The sequence below is a fragment of the Urocitellus parryii genome, chromosome 4 (assembly GCF_045843805.1).
Source record: "Urocitellus parryii isolate mUroPar1 chromosome 4, mUroPar1.hap1, whole genome shotgun sequence".
Lineage (NCBI taxonomy): Eukaryota > Metazoa > Chordata > Mammalia > Rodentia > Sciuridae > Urocitellus > Urocitellus parryii.
In genome coordinates this window covers 210,856,843-210,872,023 of record NC_135534.1, presented here as the reverse complement: position 1 = coordinate 210,872,023, position 15,181 = coordinate 210,856,843, and the positions used below count along the sequence as shown (strand labels likewise).

General features: G+C 56.6%; 1 protein-coding gene across 4 annotated transcripts; it reads left to right on the top strand.

Annotated features, from left to right (window-relative positions):
* Positions 1-359: 359 nt before the first annotated feature.
* Man1b1 (mannosidase alpha class 1B member 1) lies at positions 360-15,098 on the top strand. 4 transcript variants are annotated; one of them, XM_026395524.2, is made up of 13 exons: positions 360-565; positions 999-1,107; positions 1,737-1,870; positions 5,032-5,186; positions 6,388-6,497; positions 7,977-8,162; positions 8,658-8,806; positions 9,035-9,223; positions 11,093-11,283; positions 11,588-11,708; positions 12,181-12,378; positions 12,465-12,596; positions 13,370-15,098. In XM_026395524.2, the coding sequence occupies exons 1-13, from the start codon at positions 455-457 to the stop codon at positions 13,571-13,573; spliced, it is 1,989 nt and encodes a 662-aa protein (XP_026251309.1). In that variant the 5' UTR covers positions 360-454; the 3' UTR covers positions 13,574-15,098. The 4 variants fall into 4 exon arrangements, with proteins under 4 accessions (XP_026251309.1, XP_026251311.2, XP_026251310.2 ...); XM_026395526.2 differs by having other exon boundaries at positions 12,469-12,596; positions 13,370-13,551; XM_026395525.2 differs by lacking the exon at positions 13,370-15,098 and adding an exon at positions 12,940-13,350 and having other exon boundaries at positions 12,469-12,596.
* Positions 15,099-15,181: the final 83 nt, after the last annotated feature.

The window sequence follows — 15,181 nt, the reverse complement described above, 5'->3', positions numbered from 1 at the left end:
GGGTGCTCGGGTTCCACGGCTGCCAGATCATGCAGGGCCCTGCCGGGCGCTCCGCCATGACCTGGGGACTCGGCTCCCCCTCTCGGGCCTGGTCGCTTGCCGACGGCCGCAACGGAAGCCTAGATCAAGTCCTGGAGCCGCAGACAGAGACTCACAGACGAGGGCCGGCGCAACCGCAGTAACTTGAGGCTACGGCGCAGGCGCGGGCAACCTCGCGCAGGCGCCGTACGAGGGATAGTGCCTACTGGGAGCCGCGAGGGGCGCGCGCGCGCAGTGGGACTAGCTGGGTAAGACGCATGCGGAATGGCCGGCGGAAGGTGCGGCGCGTGCGCACTTTGGAACAGAAGGATGGGCGGGGTGCGGCCGGCTCCGCTATGGCGGTTTATTTTGCCTCTCGGACTCGGGCTTCCTGACACCGCCGGCGAACGGGAGCTTGCGGGCCGGCGCGGTCGCCATGTACCCGCCGCCGGCGTCGGCGCCTCACCGGGACTTCATCTCGGTGACCCTGAGCGTCGGCGAGAGCTACGACAACAGCAAGAGCCGGCGGCGGCGCTCGTGTTGGAGAGTGAGTCGGGGCGGGCCGTCGGCGGGTTGCGCGGCGCTCGACCGCCTGCAGGGCGGCGGGTCGTCGGCGCTGGGCCTGGGGTCCTTCTGGCCTGGCCGCAGGCCGGTCCGCGGCGGGTCACCCGGCTTCCAGATGGTGTCGCTTCCCCTGGGACGGGAACGGGTCGTGCGCCCTTCTGTTTCCTGCTGGGGCGTTCACGGTGATCTTGGCCGGAGAGGCATCGATGCACCGCATCGATTATAGGAGTCTTTCACCAGTGCCCATGCAACTGGATCCGAGTGTCCTTGTCGTTGTTATTCTCATTGCACACGTATTACATGTAATACGTAAACCCTGCTGATGGGGAACTTCTCTGCCCTGAATCCGTGACAGTGGAGGAGATTCTCAATTGTCGCTCTTCACTAAGAAATGTCATTCTTTGTCCCTTCCTTAGAAATGGAAGCAGCTGTCGAGATTACAGCAGAACATGATTATCTTTCTCTTGGCCTTTCTGATTCTCTGTGGATTCCTGTCCTACATCCATATGGCAGACCAGTGGAAAGGTATCAGAAGCACCAGGGGTGCTAGAGGACACTTGTCAGAGGGCAGATACAACCTTGCAGTACACAGCTCCAGCAGGTATATGTAGCAGCATATTTGCAAGAAATGCAGAGGAGAGAAGTGGAGCCAGCTGTGACCAGTTGTTTGGAGCACAGATGTCCATATGCTGGCTGGCTGCTCTCTAGGAGTCTGGTGTCAACACTGCTGTCTCCACCCTCTGTCTCCTGGTCATTCAGTCTTGATAATTGCATTAGTTTCCTAGCACTTGTTACTGAGTGTTTGGAAAGACCAGCAGATTTCTGTAAGGCAGTGGAGAATCACTTTTGAGCTTCTCTAAGATTGTTGCTCCTGGCTGCAGAGCTTCTGGAGGTTGCTCAAATACATTGCCTGTTTGCCACCATGTTGTGCTATTAAGGTAAAGTGTGTTGGGGTTTGGTGCTGTGCATAAGGATACACACTGTCAATTGCTTTGAAAAAGATTTTATTTCCTGTGGCTGTTCTCAAATTGAGTGACTTCTTGGAGGTCTCACTCTTCTCCTGAAACAAATAACACCTGTCTAGACATTTCTTGCTGAGCAATTTAAGTCTCTGTCCTTGGGGGATAGTTGAAAAACAGGACTCTCTCCTGCAGCTCTGAGTGGCAAGCCCACAGAAGAGCGGAAGATGATGCCAGAAGTCCCTGGATTGAAGCCAGCAAACCCTCCTGTCTTACCAGCACCTCAGAAGGCAGACGCCAGCCCAGCGTTTTCCAAGATGTTGCCTCAGGTACTTCCAGTAAACACTAGATGGAGTTTAGCTGGGCTCCGTTTAGCATTCCAAGACAGTAGCTGCTGTGTCAAGCAGACTAAGAAGAAACACTGTCCCTGCCAGTCTCTGCATTTTCATCTAACATTCATTCCTTGCTGGTTGCATAAGAGTTGGGGAAAGAGAGAGGTGTACTCTTCTTCCATTTTCTTTGAAACCTGCTGGGGCTGGCTCTTGTACTAGGTGCAGGTTACACAGCGATGAGGGAGAGAGGCTGGTGAAGAGGCAAGTGAGAAGCCAGCAACAAACAGGACCAGGCAGGTGGCCTGTGTGCAGAGGAGCAGGAGGTATGGTGTGGCCTGTGTGCAGAGGAGCAGGAGGTATGGTGTGGCCTGTGTGCAGAGGAGCAGGAGGTATGGAAACAGAGGTGGTGCCATTGTTGAGGGCAGCCTCTCTGAGGACGTGGCCCTGAGAGTCCAGCTGAAGGCTGAGAAGCCCATTTCTGGTTGGGGTGAACAGAGCAGGCCTGAAAAAGTAAAACTACCTGAGCAAGAGTTCAGATTCCCAGAGGGCCAGGCCAGGGAGCAGAAAATTGGGTCTGCCTGGAGGAGGGTGGCACTAGAGCTTTTTTTTTTTTTTTTTTTTTTTTTAAGTTATAGATGGACACATATCTTTATTTTATTTTTATGTAGTGCTGAGGATCGAACTCAGTGCCTCATGCATGCCAGGCAAGTGCTCTACCTCTGAGCCACAATCCCAGCCCCTAGAGCTTTCTCTTGATGTGCCCAGGATGATCTCAGCAGAGAGCCACGTCCATGATGTTGACTGTGAACACTGGTGGCCCAGTGGAGACACAATGTTAGGTACTCAGGGAAGGTAGAATGGAGACTTGAGCTTTGCTCACCATGGGCAGCCTTGCAGTGAAGGAAGGCTCCATGGGAGTAGGTGTGAGATAGGGAGAGAGTGAGGGTCCCCAGGCAGAGGGGCCAGTGGAGTGCTGATCAGGAAGCAGTCTGGGCATACTTAGGCCCTATATTTGGTACTGCTTTGTTAGTGGTCCCTGGGAGCATTCAGTAGATGGACTGTGTCAGGATCACAGGGCAAGGGAAGTAGATGTGGCAAGTTCCCAGGTAGAGATGGTGTGTGTTGTGTGTTATGTAGGAGTCGGGGAAGGACCAATCCAAGCCCTGGGGCATCCATGCTAAGAAACTTGGAGTGAGGGAACAGGGCAGAGAAAGTAGAGTCCAGGGATGGGTCAGAGGCAGGAAGAGGACCTGCAAAATGACTTGTGGGTGAGAGGCTTAGAATGGAGAAGGACGAGACCTGAGCCCCTTGAGAGCTAGGACAGGCACCCATGGCAGTATAGCTGCTGTGCTCTTAGGTATCGGTTACTGTTATCCACATGTCCATGACTGGGCCTACCAGACGTGGCTGGGCTCAGGTGCTTCTCCATGGGCACTGTTCTAGACTGCAGGTGGAGGTTTCACATCCCTTCAGGGTGTCATGTGGACAGAGACCAGAAGCCCTTGCTGAGAGCAGCCTTAGGGAGCTTCCTCCCAAGGATTAGCTCTGGGCTAGGAGGTTAAGGCCAGATAGCTGCCCACTGTGTTGGCCCTTTACTCTAGATGGGGGGCATTGTGGTTTTTTTTAACCTAAATATGTAAGTTGTTATAATTACTAGATGCTCCGTGGAGGTGGTGGCAAGTACAGAAAAGCAGGGGGATGCCTACCACCTGCACTGACCAGCCTCTGTCCTTCTGTAAACAGTGGTGCTGTGGTCAGACCACACAGTGGGGCAGGTGGTGAGGGACAAGACAGGCCTCATGGGATGGTTGTGCCTCTGGCCAGTTGGGGGCCTGCTCTGTTGGATGGGAGGGTCGGTGTGTGCAGGCTGCATCTGCATGGTGCAGCTGCCACACGGAGTCACGTGACTGCGTGAGGATGTGCTACACTGCTCTGGGGTTTTCTGGAAGCCTGCATCTGGTGTCCAGCAGGGGCTGGGGCAGCACGCAGCAAACGTTCTGGGTCTCTCTTGCATGGACTTGGGGGACATGCTGCCCTCAGAAGCCTGTGAACCTCTTCTTTAGCCTCTGGCTCTTCCTGGAAAATCTGGCAGTGAAGGGTTTGGTTTCTGCCACACCTTTTTCTGTTAATCTGTATGCTGTGACTGATCTCAAACATTATAGATGCTTAGGAAGGAAAACTGAAACATTGAAAAAGGTATAAAAGGGAAAAACCAAACACTCATTGCCACTCTACCCAGAGAAGTGTTTGAAAGATTTGGTGTATTTATTTTAAAGGTTTTATTTAGGTGGATGTGTGTGCACAATTAGGTCAGTTGTCTGTGGATTTGTGTCCTGGATACTCTGTACATATCATGAGAGTGTCCCCTTTACAGGTTTTTATAGCTGGGTTTTCTTTTCTTTCTTTTTTTGAAGGGATTGGGTACTGGGGATTGAACCAAGGGGGCACTTAACCACCCAGCCCCAGCCCCGGTCCTTTTTGATTTTGAGACAGGGTCATGCTTAGTTGCTGAGGCTGACCTCCCAAGTAGTTGGAGTTACAGGTGTGTGCCCTCGCGCCTGGCTGTAGCTGGGGTTTCCTTGGCATAGATATAGCATGATTCAATAAATTGTTTATCTACTGAGAACCCCTTCATCACATATAAATTAAGCCAAGTGGTATTCGGTGCCTGCTGCTGTGGAAACATGGAGGATGGAGCTGGAAGATCCACCAAGCCTGTGGCCAGGGCTAACTCAGTGTGGAGGAGCAGAGGGTCACCCTGTGTTGTTTGGATCCTGTACTATGTGAGGACACAGTATCCTTCAATCTTCCCAGGACGGGCAGCAGGCAGTGGGGAGCAGAGTGGCGCCATTGGGTCTTCCATCCAGAGTCATGGTCCTTGCCACGCTTGCTCTTCTAGGACTCTGACACTGAACTGTTCCACCAGGGTTCTCAAGTCTTTGTCCAGGCCAGGACTAGCAAGTTGGCTTTGTCACCAGGCTCCTAAGCAGGTCATCTCCCAAGCCTGCAATGTGCTTAAAAATCAAAATCACCCCCTGAGGTTGAGTGGACCCACCAGTCCCCCTCCTCTCCGGAGAAGGTGTGCCCTTGGGGGACCCTGGCATGCCTAGAAGTGTAGCCCATAGGCAGTCTCACCTGAGACTCTGATTTTTGTCCAGAGGCCTCGAAAGCATTTCCGGCGGGGGCCTCCCCACCTGCAGATCAGAGCCCCCAACACGGACTCCAAGGCTGGGACACAGGGTGACACTAAGGAGCGGGCAGCAGCCCCGGGGGATGCTCATCAGAAAGAGAACACACAGCGGACCATCATCAGGTACCAAGGGTGAGAGTGTGGGGTGGGCCTGGACTTGCAGAGGGCAGGCAGCCTGGTGGGGTGTGGTCTGTTCACACCCTGCTCCCAGAAAGGCCCAGCCCTGAGCACTCTGCACACAGTGAGTGGGAGCTCAACCAGGTGGGCTGGCCCGAGCAGGTCCTCTGAGCCTCTAGAGCTGAACCCAAAGACAGGGCCAGAGGCTGGGCTCAGGAACCCAGGCAGACAGCCCGCAGGGACACATGTACTTGAGGGAAAACCATAGCCCATGGAAGTTCTTAATCATGTTGCATGAATAAAAGGAGGTTTACTTTCAGAGTCAGAGCATTTGAACTTGTGTTCCCAAGTCGTGGGCACTCAGTGGAATCAAGAGGCCTTAAGCTAATCTGGAACCAGTTCAGCTGAGGTCATTAAGTGACTGTTTGGGAGACTATTTGGGCTGGGTGCAGGGCACATGCCTGTAATTCTGTCTGCTCGGGAGGCTGAGGCCAGAGGATCATGAGTTCAAAGCCAGTCTCTGCAACTTAGCAAGGCCCTAAGCAACTCAGTGAGACCCTGTCTCTAGATAAAAAAAATACAAAAAAATATTGTGGATGTGGCTTAGTGGTTAAGTGCCCCTGGGTTCAATCCCCTGTAACAACAACAACAAAAGACTATTTGAGCCAGTCCTCAGCCCCAGTGTTGCGTGGCAAACCTTTTGCCTATTCCTATGTGTTGCCCATCAGGCCAAACCCCAGAAAGGGACATTGGGTTACTGTGTATCTTGTGAGTAGGGAAAATGCCAGTGTAGGTGACCAGCCCTTCATGCCATGTCCATCTCGCTTTGACTCAGTGTGGATGATAAATTATGTGGTCACTCGCCTTAGGAGCCCTCACCTCTGGCCTCCCTTTCCCTTGCAGCACCCTTTCTCATAGTCCCCTGCTGGCCTCAGTACCACTCCGTGCTCTCTAACCCCAGGTTCTCCCCTTGCTTAGAGCAGCCCAGGTGTCTTGTCCACATTCAGGTGACCGTGACCATGACTGTGATCCTGACTAGATGGCCTGGAGCACATCAGGACCAACTAGTTGTTTTCCTATTGCTCTGTGGCCGTGTACCTCCCCCCAGAGATAGGACTCTCTGGACATGGGTCTTGTGTGGTGTGAGGGTGTGGGGCGTGGTGGACGTGCACCCTTGGTCTGGCTGACTGCTTTCCCTTCCCTGAAGCTGGCGGGGTGCAGTGATCGAGCCCGAGCAGGGAACTGGACTCCCTTTGAGAAGAGCAGAGGCCCCTGCCAAGCCTTCCCCACTGGTTACCAGGATACAGAAAGAACCGGGTAAGGCCCCACTTGCCCCTGCCTCACCTGGGCCTGTATCCAAGAAGCTGGTGGTTGGTGCTCTCTGCATCCATGCTGTGTCCTCCTGCCTGACGGACCCAGGGAGCTTGCCCTTCAGTATCCACAGCCAGCCGAGGTTCTTGGGCCCACATGCTTTTCTCAGCCCTGGTAACAACCCATGGCTTCTTGGTGGCCCTGGCCCCCTGGTCTGAGCACTAGGCAGCAGGAGAGGAGCTGTATCTGGGAGGTTTGCTTTCACTGCCTGGGCCAGGCTGTGCCCTGGTGTAACACAGACAGCGTTGTGCTTGGTGTGGTCCCTGGGGTCTTAGCACCGTCTGTGGAGGGCCACTTGTCACTGCCTCTGCACTCACTGTGCCCTTTGAGGTAAGTGCCTGCACATGCCCATCCAATAGACAGGGAGACTAAGGCCTGGGTCACTCACTGCCAGGGCCCACACGTGGGTCCCTGCTCTGCTTCTGCTGCCAAAGCCTCCAGGTGCAGGAGGATAAGGAGCCCCAAGCTGCAGCTGTAGAAGGAGCTCGGTCTGTGGGAGGAAGCACCGTGAAACCAGGCCAGAGACTGAGGGCCTGAGGCGGTGCCCATGTCTCACAGCAGCAGGAGATGCTGTGCACCTGTGGAGGGCTACCCAGCCTCAGCGCCACAGGGCCCTGTCCTGGGCCTTCCAAAGCTAGTGTGGCTGAATGGGACGAGTTTGGGGTAGGGTACCCTGTGCCCACATCCCTCCTGCACACTACTAGACCCAGCCTCTGCACTTGTCTGCTGCCTCAGAGGGCTGGTTTGGATGGGTGCAGTGGTCATACCTGCGATCCCAGCTGCTCAGGAGGTTGACAATCACCTTTGAGGCCAGCCTGGCAACCCAGTGAGACCCTGTCTCAAAAAATAAGAAAAGCTGGGGATGTAGCTCAGTGGTAGAGTGCCCCTCACCCCCTGCACCACAAAAGGGGGACCTTGTCCCAGTGGGCTGTGGGAGTGTTGCCCTCACAAGCCTTGAATAGAGGCCCCTGTGCCACAGGGGACAGCCAGCTCCACAGGGGCTGAATGCCTGGTGTAGTTAAGTGTGGCCTCTGGAGTCCTCATCTGCTTGATAGGCTATGTCTGTCTGAAGGGCCCCCCCATGGCCTCTCTGACTCCCGGCCTGGGCTTTTCTTTTTTCTGGTGTTGGGGATTGAACCCAGGGATACTCTACTGGTGAGCTACATCCCAGACCTTTCTATTTTTCATTCTGAAACAGGGACTTTCTACGTTGCTGAGGCTGGCCTTGAGCTTACAGTCCTGCCTCAGCCTCCTGCCTCAGTCTTTGGGATCATAGTTGTGTGCCCAACATTCCTTGGCCCTGGCCAGTGTCCCTCCTGCTGCACTCACCTGGGCCCATTGCTGGGCTCTGCCTGGAGGGCTTCCCGCTTGTGCCCTGACAGCAGCACCAGAACCACATCCCCATGGCCGTGTTCCCTCTTCTAGCACTCCTAAACGAGCGCCAGGAAGGGGTGATCGAGGCCTTTCGACATGCGTGGAAGGGGTACCGCCAGTTTGCTTGGGGCCACGACGAGCTCAGGCCTGTGTCCAGGTCCTTCAGTGAATGGTTCGGCCTGGGCCTCACTCTGATCGACGCCCTGGACACCATGTGGATTTTGGGTCTGAAGCAAGGTAATGGCTCATTTCTGGGGCAGGGTCAAGCTGTTCTGTGTGACACCTGGGAAAGCCGTGCCGGGCTTACCCTCCTCCTGGGCACAGGGGTGGGTGTGTGGCACGGTTGGGGCCTATTTGTGTGTCCAGCCTCCCAGGCCCACTCAGGAGCTGTCCCCTGGCCTCCTAGAGGATGTCCAGGAGGTATGTCCAGTCTGCTGTGGCACTGTACTATGATGGGGCTGTCAGAGGGCCCTCTAGGCCTGAGGTGGGCCTGCCCTGGGCTGTTCTCTTGGTGGTGTCACCTCCGTCCAAGTGACCTGCTTAGTTGGCAGCATTGCTGCCATCATGTCCAGTCCTGGGGAATGTTTGCAGTTGCTGGGCCACTTGGTGGGCCTGAAAGGTCATGACCTTGGGGCTGGCCCTGGAACCCTGCAGGATGAGTCTCCCCAGCAGGCTTAGGAGATGGATTGCAGGAGAATGACATACCTGTAACTTCACTCTGTGGTGTCACAGAATTTGAAGAAGCCAGAACGTGGGTGTCACAGAAGTTAAACTTTAAGAAAGACGTGGATGTGAACCTGTTTGAGAGTACCATCCGCATCCTGGGCGGACTCCTGAGCACCTACCACCTGTCCGGGGACAGGCTTTTCCTGAGGAAGGCTGTGAGTGTCTGCTGGTCCTGCCCTGAAGGGCAGATAGCTGAGTGGTGCTGCCTGGCGCTGCCTTGCCCGGCAGGGGGGGATCATGCTCAGCTCCTGTTTGCTGATGTGCATTGGGTGTACCAAGCGCCACGCTGCCTCTTGCCTGGATGACCATGGGTGGCACCTTAGAGTTCTGAGCATGGAAGAGGCTCTGACCTGAGCCCGGTTGTCTGCTTGCTTTTATGTCAGAAAGATTTTGGCAATCGGCTAATGCCAGCCTTCATGACGCCCTCCAAGATTCCATACTCCGATGTGAACATCGGCACTGGAGTTGCCCACCCACCCCAGTGGACCTCAGACAGCACAGTGTCCGAGGTGACAAGCATTCAGTTGGAGTTCCGCGAGCTCTCTCGTCTCACGGGGGTCAAGAAGTTCCAGGTAGGACTGGGTTCCTGCTGAAGCTAACCCTTCCTCATCGCTGGTGCAGTCGGGTGCGTGTTGATCTCTCTTCTCGGGATTTTTGACTTTGTTTTAGTGTGAGAAAATGCACGTGAAGTTTGCAATCTTAACATTTTTGGTCTCAGGACATTTGCAGTGCCATGTGACTGTCACCAGCATGCATCAGTGTAGCCCTCTTCATCCTGTGAAGCTGAAACTGTCCCCATTAAATGGAAGGCTGGTGCCCTGGCTGCTGGCAGCACCTGCTCCCGTCTGCCATGGCGCTGCCTGTGGGCCCTTGTGGCAGTGGAGCCCTGCCAGCCTGTCCTTTCAAGGCCCCTCTCACGTGGCGTGGGACCTCATTTTGCTCATCCACTCATGGGTTGTTGCACACTTGGGGTTTTTCCAGGTTTTGATGTTTTTGTTTTCTGGTACCGGGGATTGGACCCAGGGGCACTCCACCACTGAGCCACACCCCCTGCCCTGTTTTGTATTTTATTTAGAGACAGGGTCTCACTGAGTTGCTTAGCGCGTCGCCATTGCTGAGGCTGGCTTTGAGCTTGCGATCCTCCTGCTTCAGCCCCCTGAGCCGCTGGGATTATAGGCGTGTACTATGGCACCTGGCACATTGGCCTACTTTTTTTTTTTAATATTTATTTTTTAGTTTTAGGTGAACACAATATCTTTATTTTACATTTATGTGGTGCTGAGGACGGAACCCAGTGCCTCATGCATGCTAGGCAAACACTCTACCACTGAGCCATAGCCCCAGCCCTGGCCTACTTGTTAGTCCTTATTGAGCTTAAAGATTTCCATCTGTACTCTATGCTAACGCAGGTCGGATGCATGATTCTGAGTGTGTTCCCCCTGGCTGCCCGTCTCTTGCACTGTTCATAGTGCCTTTCAGTACACGTGTTAAGTTTTGTGCAGGTCAGGTTGGCCCGTCCCTCTGGTGTCAAGAAATCCCCACAGACGCAGGCCCTGGTCCTTCTGCCGTGGTGCCCCCTACAGCTGTGCAGGCTCAGTCTTGTGTCCAGGATGCAGGTCTCCCCTGTGTCAGCCCTCTTGTGGAGTTAGGCAGGGACAGCCGCACTCCTTCTGAGGTCCAGTTTCCAACTCATTTGTTGGAAAGCTGTCCTTTCTCATCAGATGGCCCTGGCCCCCTTGTCCCCAGCCTCCCACCTTGTATCCCATGGTGTCCCCCTGGGCCCTGTTCTGGTTTCATGCCAGTAGCATACTGTTCTGGCCGCTGCGGCTCTGCACATGCGGAGGCAGGAGCCCCTACCCAGTCTGCCCTCTCGAAGGCTGCTTTGGCTGCTCAGTGTCCCTTGAGGTTGCAGGTAGATGTCAGAGTGGGTTTTTCTAAGCTGCAAAAGGACATGGCTGGGGTCATGAGGGGAGGCCTTGGCTCTGTGGCCAGTCTGGGGTGTGCAGACCCCTCGCCGCGGGAGCTGTCCATGCCTGCCCTCATGTCTCTGCTAGGCTGTGCCATGGACGTTGCCCATGTCTTGCCTTGTGGCTGCCTGGGGCTCCATGTGCATGCCAGTGTCATGCTAAGGTGGGCCAGCCTTTGCCATGCTGGTGCTAACCCCTGGGCCGTCCTGGCCCAAGCGGACTGTCTGGTGTCACCATGGAAGGAGAGTTGTTTCTGTTGGATGCTCCCGTTGGCTGGGCTCCTGGGTCTCCCTGTTATGTTAAAGTGGCCCAGCACATTGGCCGTCCGTGGTCTGGGAAGAGACCCTGTAGTCTGATGAGGCACTGGCTGAGAGCCGCAGGGCTCCACAGGACCTCTGATGAGGTGCTCCTGCATCGTGGGTTGAAGGGGCTGGAGGACCGCCTACAGCAAACCCGCTCTTCCCTGTGCTGCAGGAGGCCGCGGAGGAGGTGACAAGGCACGTTCACCATCTGTCTGGGAAGAAGGATGGGCTGGTGCCCATGTTCATCAACACGCACAGCGGCTCCTTCACCCACCTGGGTGTGTTCACCTTGGGCGCCAGGGCCGACAGCTACTACGAGTACCTGCTGAAGCAGTGGATCCAGGGCGGGAAGCAGGAGACACAGTGAGGCCTGCTTCTGCTGCCTTTGATGTGGGACCCCAACCCACCCGCCCCGTCCTTGGACAGGAGCCGCAGCGCCTCAGGCATGGCCTGGCTCCTATGTGTGCACTTCCCTGTCATGGCCTTCATAGGAGTGAGGGGCTGGGCTCTTGAGCAAGGCCCACACCTTGCTAGCACCCAGCTGGGCAGGAGTTCAGGGCCTATATGTGGGCCTGGGTTGTGTGCAGCATCTGGTCCCTAGGCAGTGACCTGCCTGGTCCTGTGACCCTGGCGGAGGCCAGGGGGAGCTGACTCGTGGTGTCCACAGGTTGCTGGAGGACTACCTTGCAGCCATTGAGGGGATAAAAACACACCTGGTGAGGCACTCGGAGCCCAACAAGCTCACCTTCATAGGGGAGCTCACCCACGACCGCTTCAGTGCCAAGATGGTGAGTCTCAAGGGCTGTGGGCCTTAGGGAGGCACCTGTTTCTTTGTGGTCTCGAAGCCCCTGAGTGCATGTCAGGAGGAACAGGGGAACCCTGGCCAGGGGAACAAGGGACGTGGGCTGTGGTCACAGGCAGACCCTTTCTCCTGACCTGGCCTTCCCCATGGCAGTCCCAGGGCCAGCCCTCAGAGCCCTGCCTCAGGTGCCTGACCTGCGGCAGGTCCAGAGGTGCCTGTAGGCAGGCTGGAGGGGCCTGTGATGCCTGGGTCACCTGCCCTTGGGAGGAGCCTGTGCTGCAGCTTTTCTCCTGGACACTGCATCCATCCCTGTAGTTCTGCCCAGGAGGAGGGTTGCTCAGGCTGCCTGTCTGCAGCTCTCCCTCCGGGGAACTGGAGGCTGGTGTGCTTGGCCCCAGCATGGGCCAGCCAAATGCGTGGGCCTGGGGTCCAGCTGTGAGGAGACGCTCTGGTTCCAGGACCACCTCGTGTGCTTCCTGCCAGGGACGCTGGCTCTGGGCGTCCACCACGGCTTGCCTGCTGACCACATGGAGCTGGCCCGGGCACTCATGGAAACCTGTTACCAGATGAACCGACAAATGGAGACAGGCCTAAGCCCTGAGATCGTGCACTTCAACCTTTACCCTCCTACAGACAATCTGGACGTGAAGGTCAAGGTAAGCCTGGGTCTGGGCTGTGCTTGAGAGTGTTGGGGGTGAGTTGGGCACGGGGCTGCCACCCTGAGCCGCTGCTCTCCTCCCAGCCAGCTGACAGGCACAACCTGCTGCGGCCCGAGACCGTCGAGAGCCTGTTCTACCTGTACCGCACCACAGGAGACCGCAAGTACCAGGACTGGGGCTGGGAGATCCTGCAGAGCTTCAACAAGTATACACGGGTGAGCCCCCAGCTGCCCTCGCGCCACAGGTCAACTGGCTGAGGACTGGCAGTGCCCCAGGATAGTGGTGGCAAGGTGGGGCCAGCTCTGGGGGCCTGGAGGTGACCATGCCAGCTCTGTCCGACCCAGCTAGCACAGCTGCCCGCTGAGCTCTGGCACGGAGACCTGTTGTGCATGGAGGGCTGGGTGCTCTGGAACTCTGTCTCTTGGGCCACGCCTTCCTGGGAAGGGCCCCTGCTGCACTCCCAAGAGTGTGTGGCCCATTGTTTGAGAGGCACTTGCTGCAGTGACCAGGGCACTGCCCACCCTGTGGTTGCAAGATGCTTGGCGTCCTGTCTTACAGATGGCCCCAGTTCAGGGAAGGTCATGCCCTGCCCAGGCCCAGCAACCACCACTATGGATCCAGAGGCAGACATAGCCCCACCCTGACACCTGGCTCTGTGTGTTGTCCCCTGGCCTGGGGCCCAAGACTTCAGCTGTCCCAGCTTCCAGCCAGCTGCCCCTGCCTTTTGCCCAGTTGTACCTGAAGCACTGGCCCTGGAGACCCTGTGCCCTTGTCCGTCCTTGCTGAGGTCCCTCAGCCCAGATGCTGGAGAGAGAGTTTCTATTGTAGGCACTCAGAGGCTGCTGGCATTTTCCAGGGGTCCCTAGTAGAAGCACAGCTGACTTTTGGGGGCTGTTGTTGAGGCACTCTCCAGCCCAAGCCTGCACTGGGTTTGTCGGGACTGTGGGAGGGCCCAGCCCATGTCTCAGAGGCCTTGCCTCTCCTACAGGTCCCCTCAGGTGGCTATACATCCATCAACAATGTCCAGAACCCCCACAAGCCTGAGCCTAGGGACAAGATGGAGAGCTTTTTCCTGGGGGAGACCCTGAAGTACCTCTATCTGCTGTTTTCCGACGACCAGAACCTGCTCAGCCTGGACACCTATGTGTTCAACACAGAAGCCCACCCCTTGCCCATCTGGGCCCTCTCCTAGGGCGGCTCCGGGCTGGGATAGCTGAGGGGGTAGTGTGGCCTCGCCGAGCCTGGCATGTGTCACGGGGCCCTATGGTACAGGGCGGCTGCCAAGCGCCAATGCTCCTGCCCCAGCTCTGGGCTCTCCTGGTCTCTTGCTTCTAATTAGAGTGGTGTGAGGAACAAGAGCCCCATGTGAGCTGGTGTGGGGTTCAGGGTGACCAGTTCACCAAGCACCTTCAGCCTTCATCCTCAAGAAAATCAAATCACGACTCCTGACTCCTGTCCCTGATGTCCCAGCAGACTGGCTTTCAGGGAGCTTCCTGATGGCCCTGGGCCCTCTGGTCACCTTCTGAGGCTGCTGAGTCGTGTTCAGAGAGGAGCTGGAGGAGCCCGCCAGGCAGCTCTGCTCCAGCTGGTGGCCTGGGATGTGCCCTGGCCCATGGTCTGGAGGAACCTCTGTGGCCTGGCAGGCCGTGGCTTGGGGCCTCCCCGGGGGCCAGCCTTTCTTGGAGTGGGTGTTTACACATTGGACTCAGGGATCCTGTCTGCCTGGAGGGGCTTGCTGCGGCTGGGTGGCGGGTTCTTCCTGCTCCCAGGCCTCTGGATGGAAAGGGACTTCTCAGTTGAGATAAAACCCGCTTGCTACCAGTGTGGCAGCTCCTGTGTGTGGAAGGGGGTCTCTGGGCTGGGAAGTCTGGGCCGACCTTTGGGTAGCAGTTCTGGGTCTCCCCTCAGTGTCCATCCCAAGGTCAGGACTCTTGCTGCCCTCCGGGTGAGAAGGGCCTGCTTGGGGAAGCCCTGCAGTGTGGTGACGTGGGTCAGTGGGGTCACCTTTCTGCCAGCTGGGTCCTGACAGTCTGCAGTGCCCTGAGGCTGCTAGCCAGCATGTTCTTGGAGTGAGGTCTCTGAGTGGTGCCAAGCCTTGGATACCAGGACAGTTGTCCTCATCCTTGCCATCGGCTGCAGGGTCCTTATCGTCAGGCACAGGGTCCTTGTCACAGGGCTGGCCCTGGGCCTTGGCTGGGGTCCTCTGTTACAGACCAAGGTGGTCTCTCTGCCTGTCTGTGTTAACATAAAGAACCCTTTGCTTTTGTCATTTCTGGAAGTTTTCAACTGAAAAGCTGGAGCCCAGGCAGCACCCCAGGGCCACCTGATAGGCTGGGACCTTCAAGATCTTGGCCCCTTAGGCCTGGCAGGATGTGTTCCCTGCCTGCCTGCAGCTAGGCCATCCTGTGTCAGCTACCTGTGCTTCCCAGGATGGCAGGTGCCTTCAGGGCCCTCTTCTGTTTCTTACACCCCAAGCCAACTCTGACCCCAGAAGTGTGTGCGTGGAAGGGCCTGGCTGCAACGTGTTCTTGGACCTCAGCCTTATGGCTCCTGGATTCACTGAGGACACCCTATAACCTCCCCACATTGAGGGGGTAGCCATGTTCCCCCACAGCCCTCCTGGGCCAGGAGTTCCATATACTGAACAGGCAGGACTGGGCAGCAGTTGCGGCCTGCTGAGGGATTGGATGTAAGTGGGTCCTGAGCAGCCAAGTAAAGTACAGCTTCCATATCTCGTCTCCAACTCCCAAATAAATGTGCTCTGGAAGGGGTGGCCAATGCTGAGGGCTGGGGACGAGAC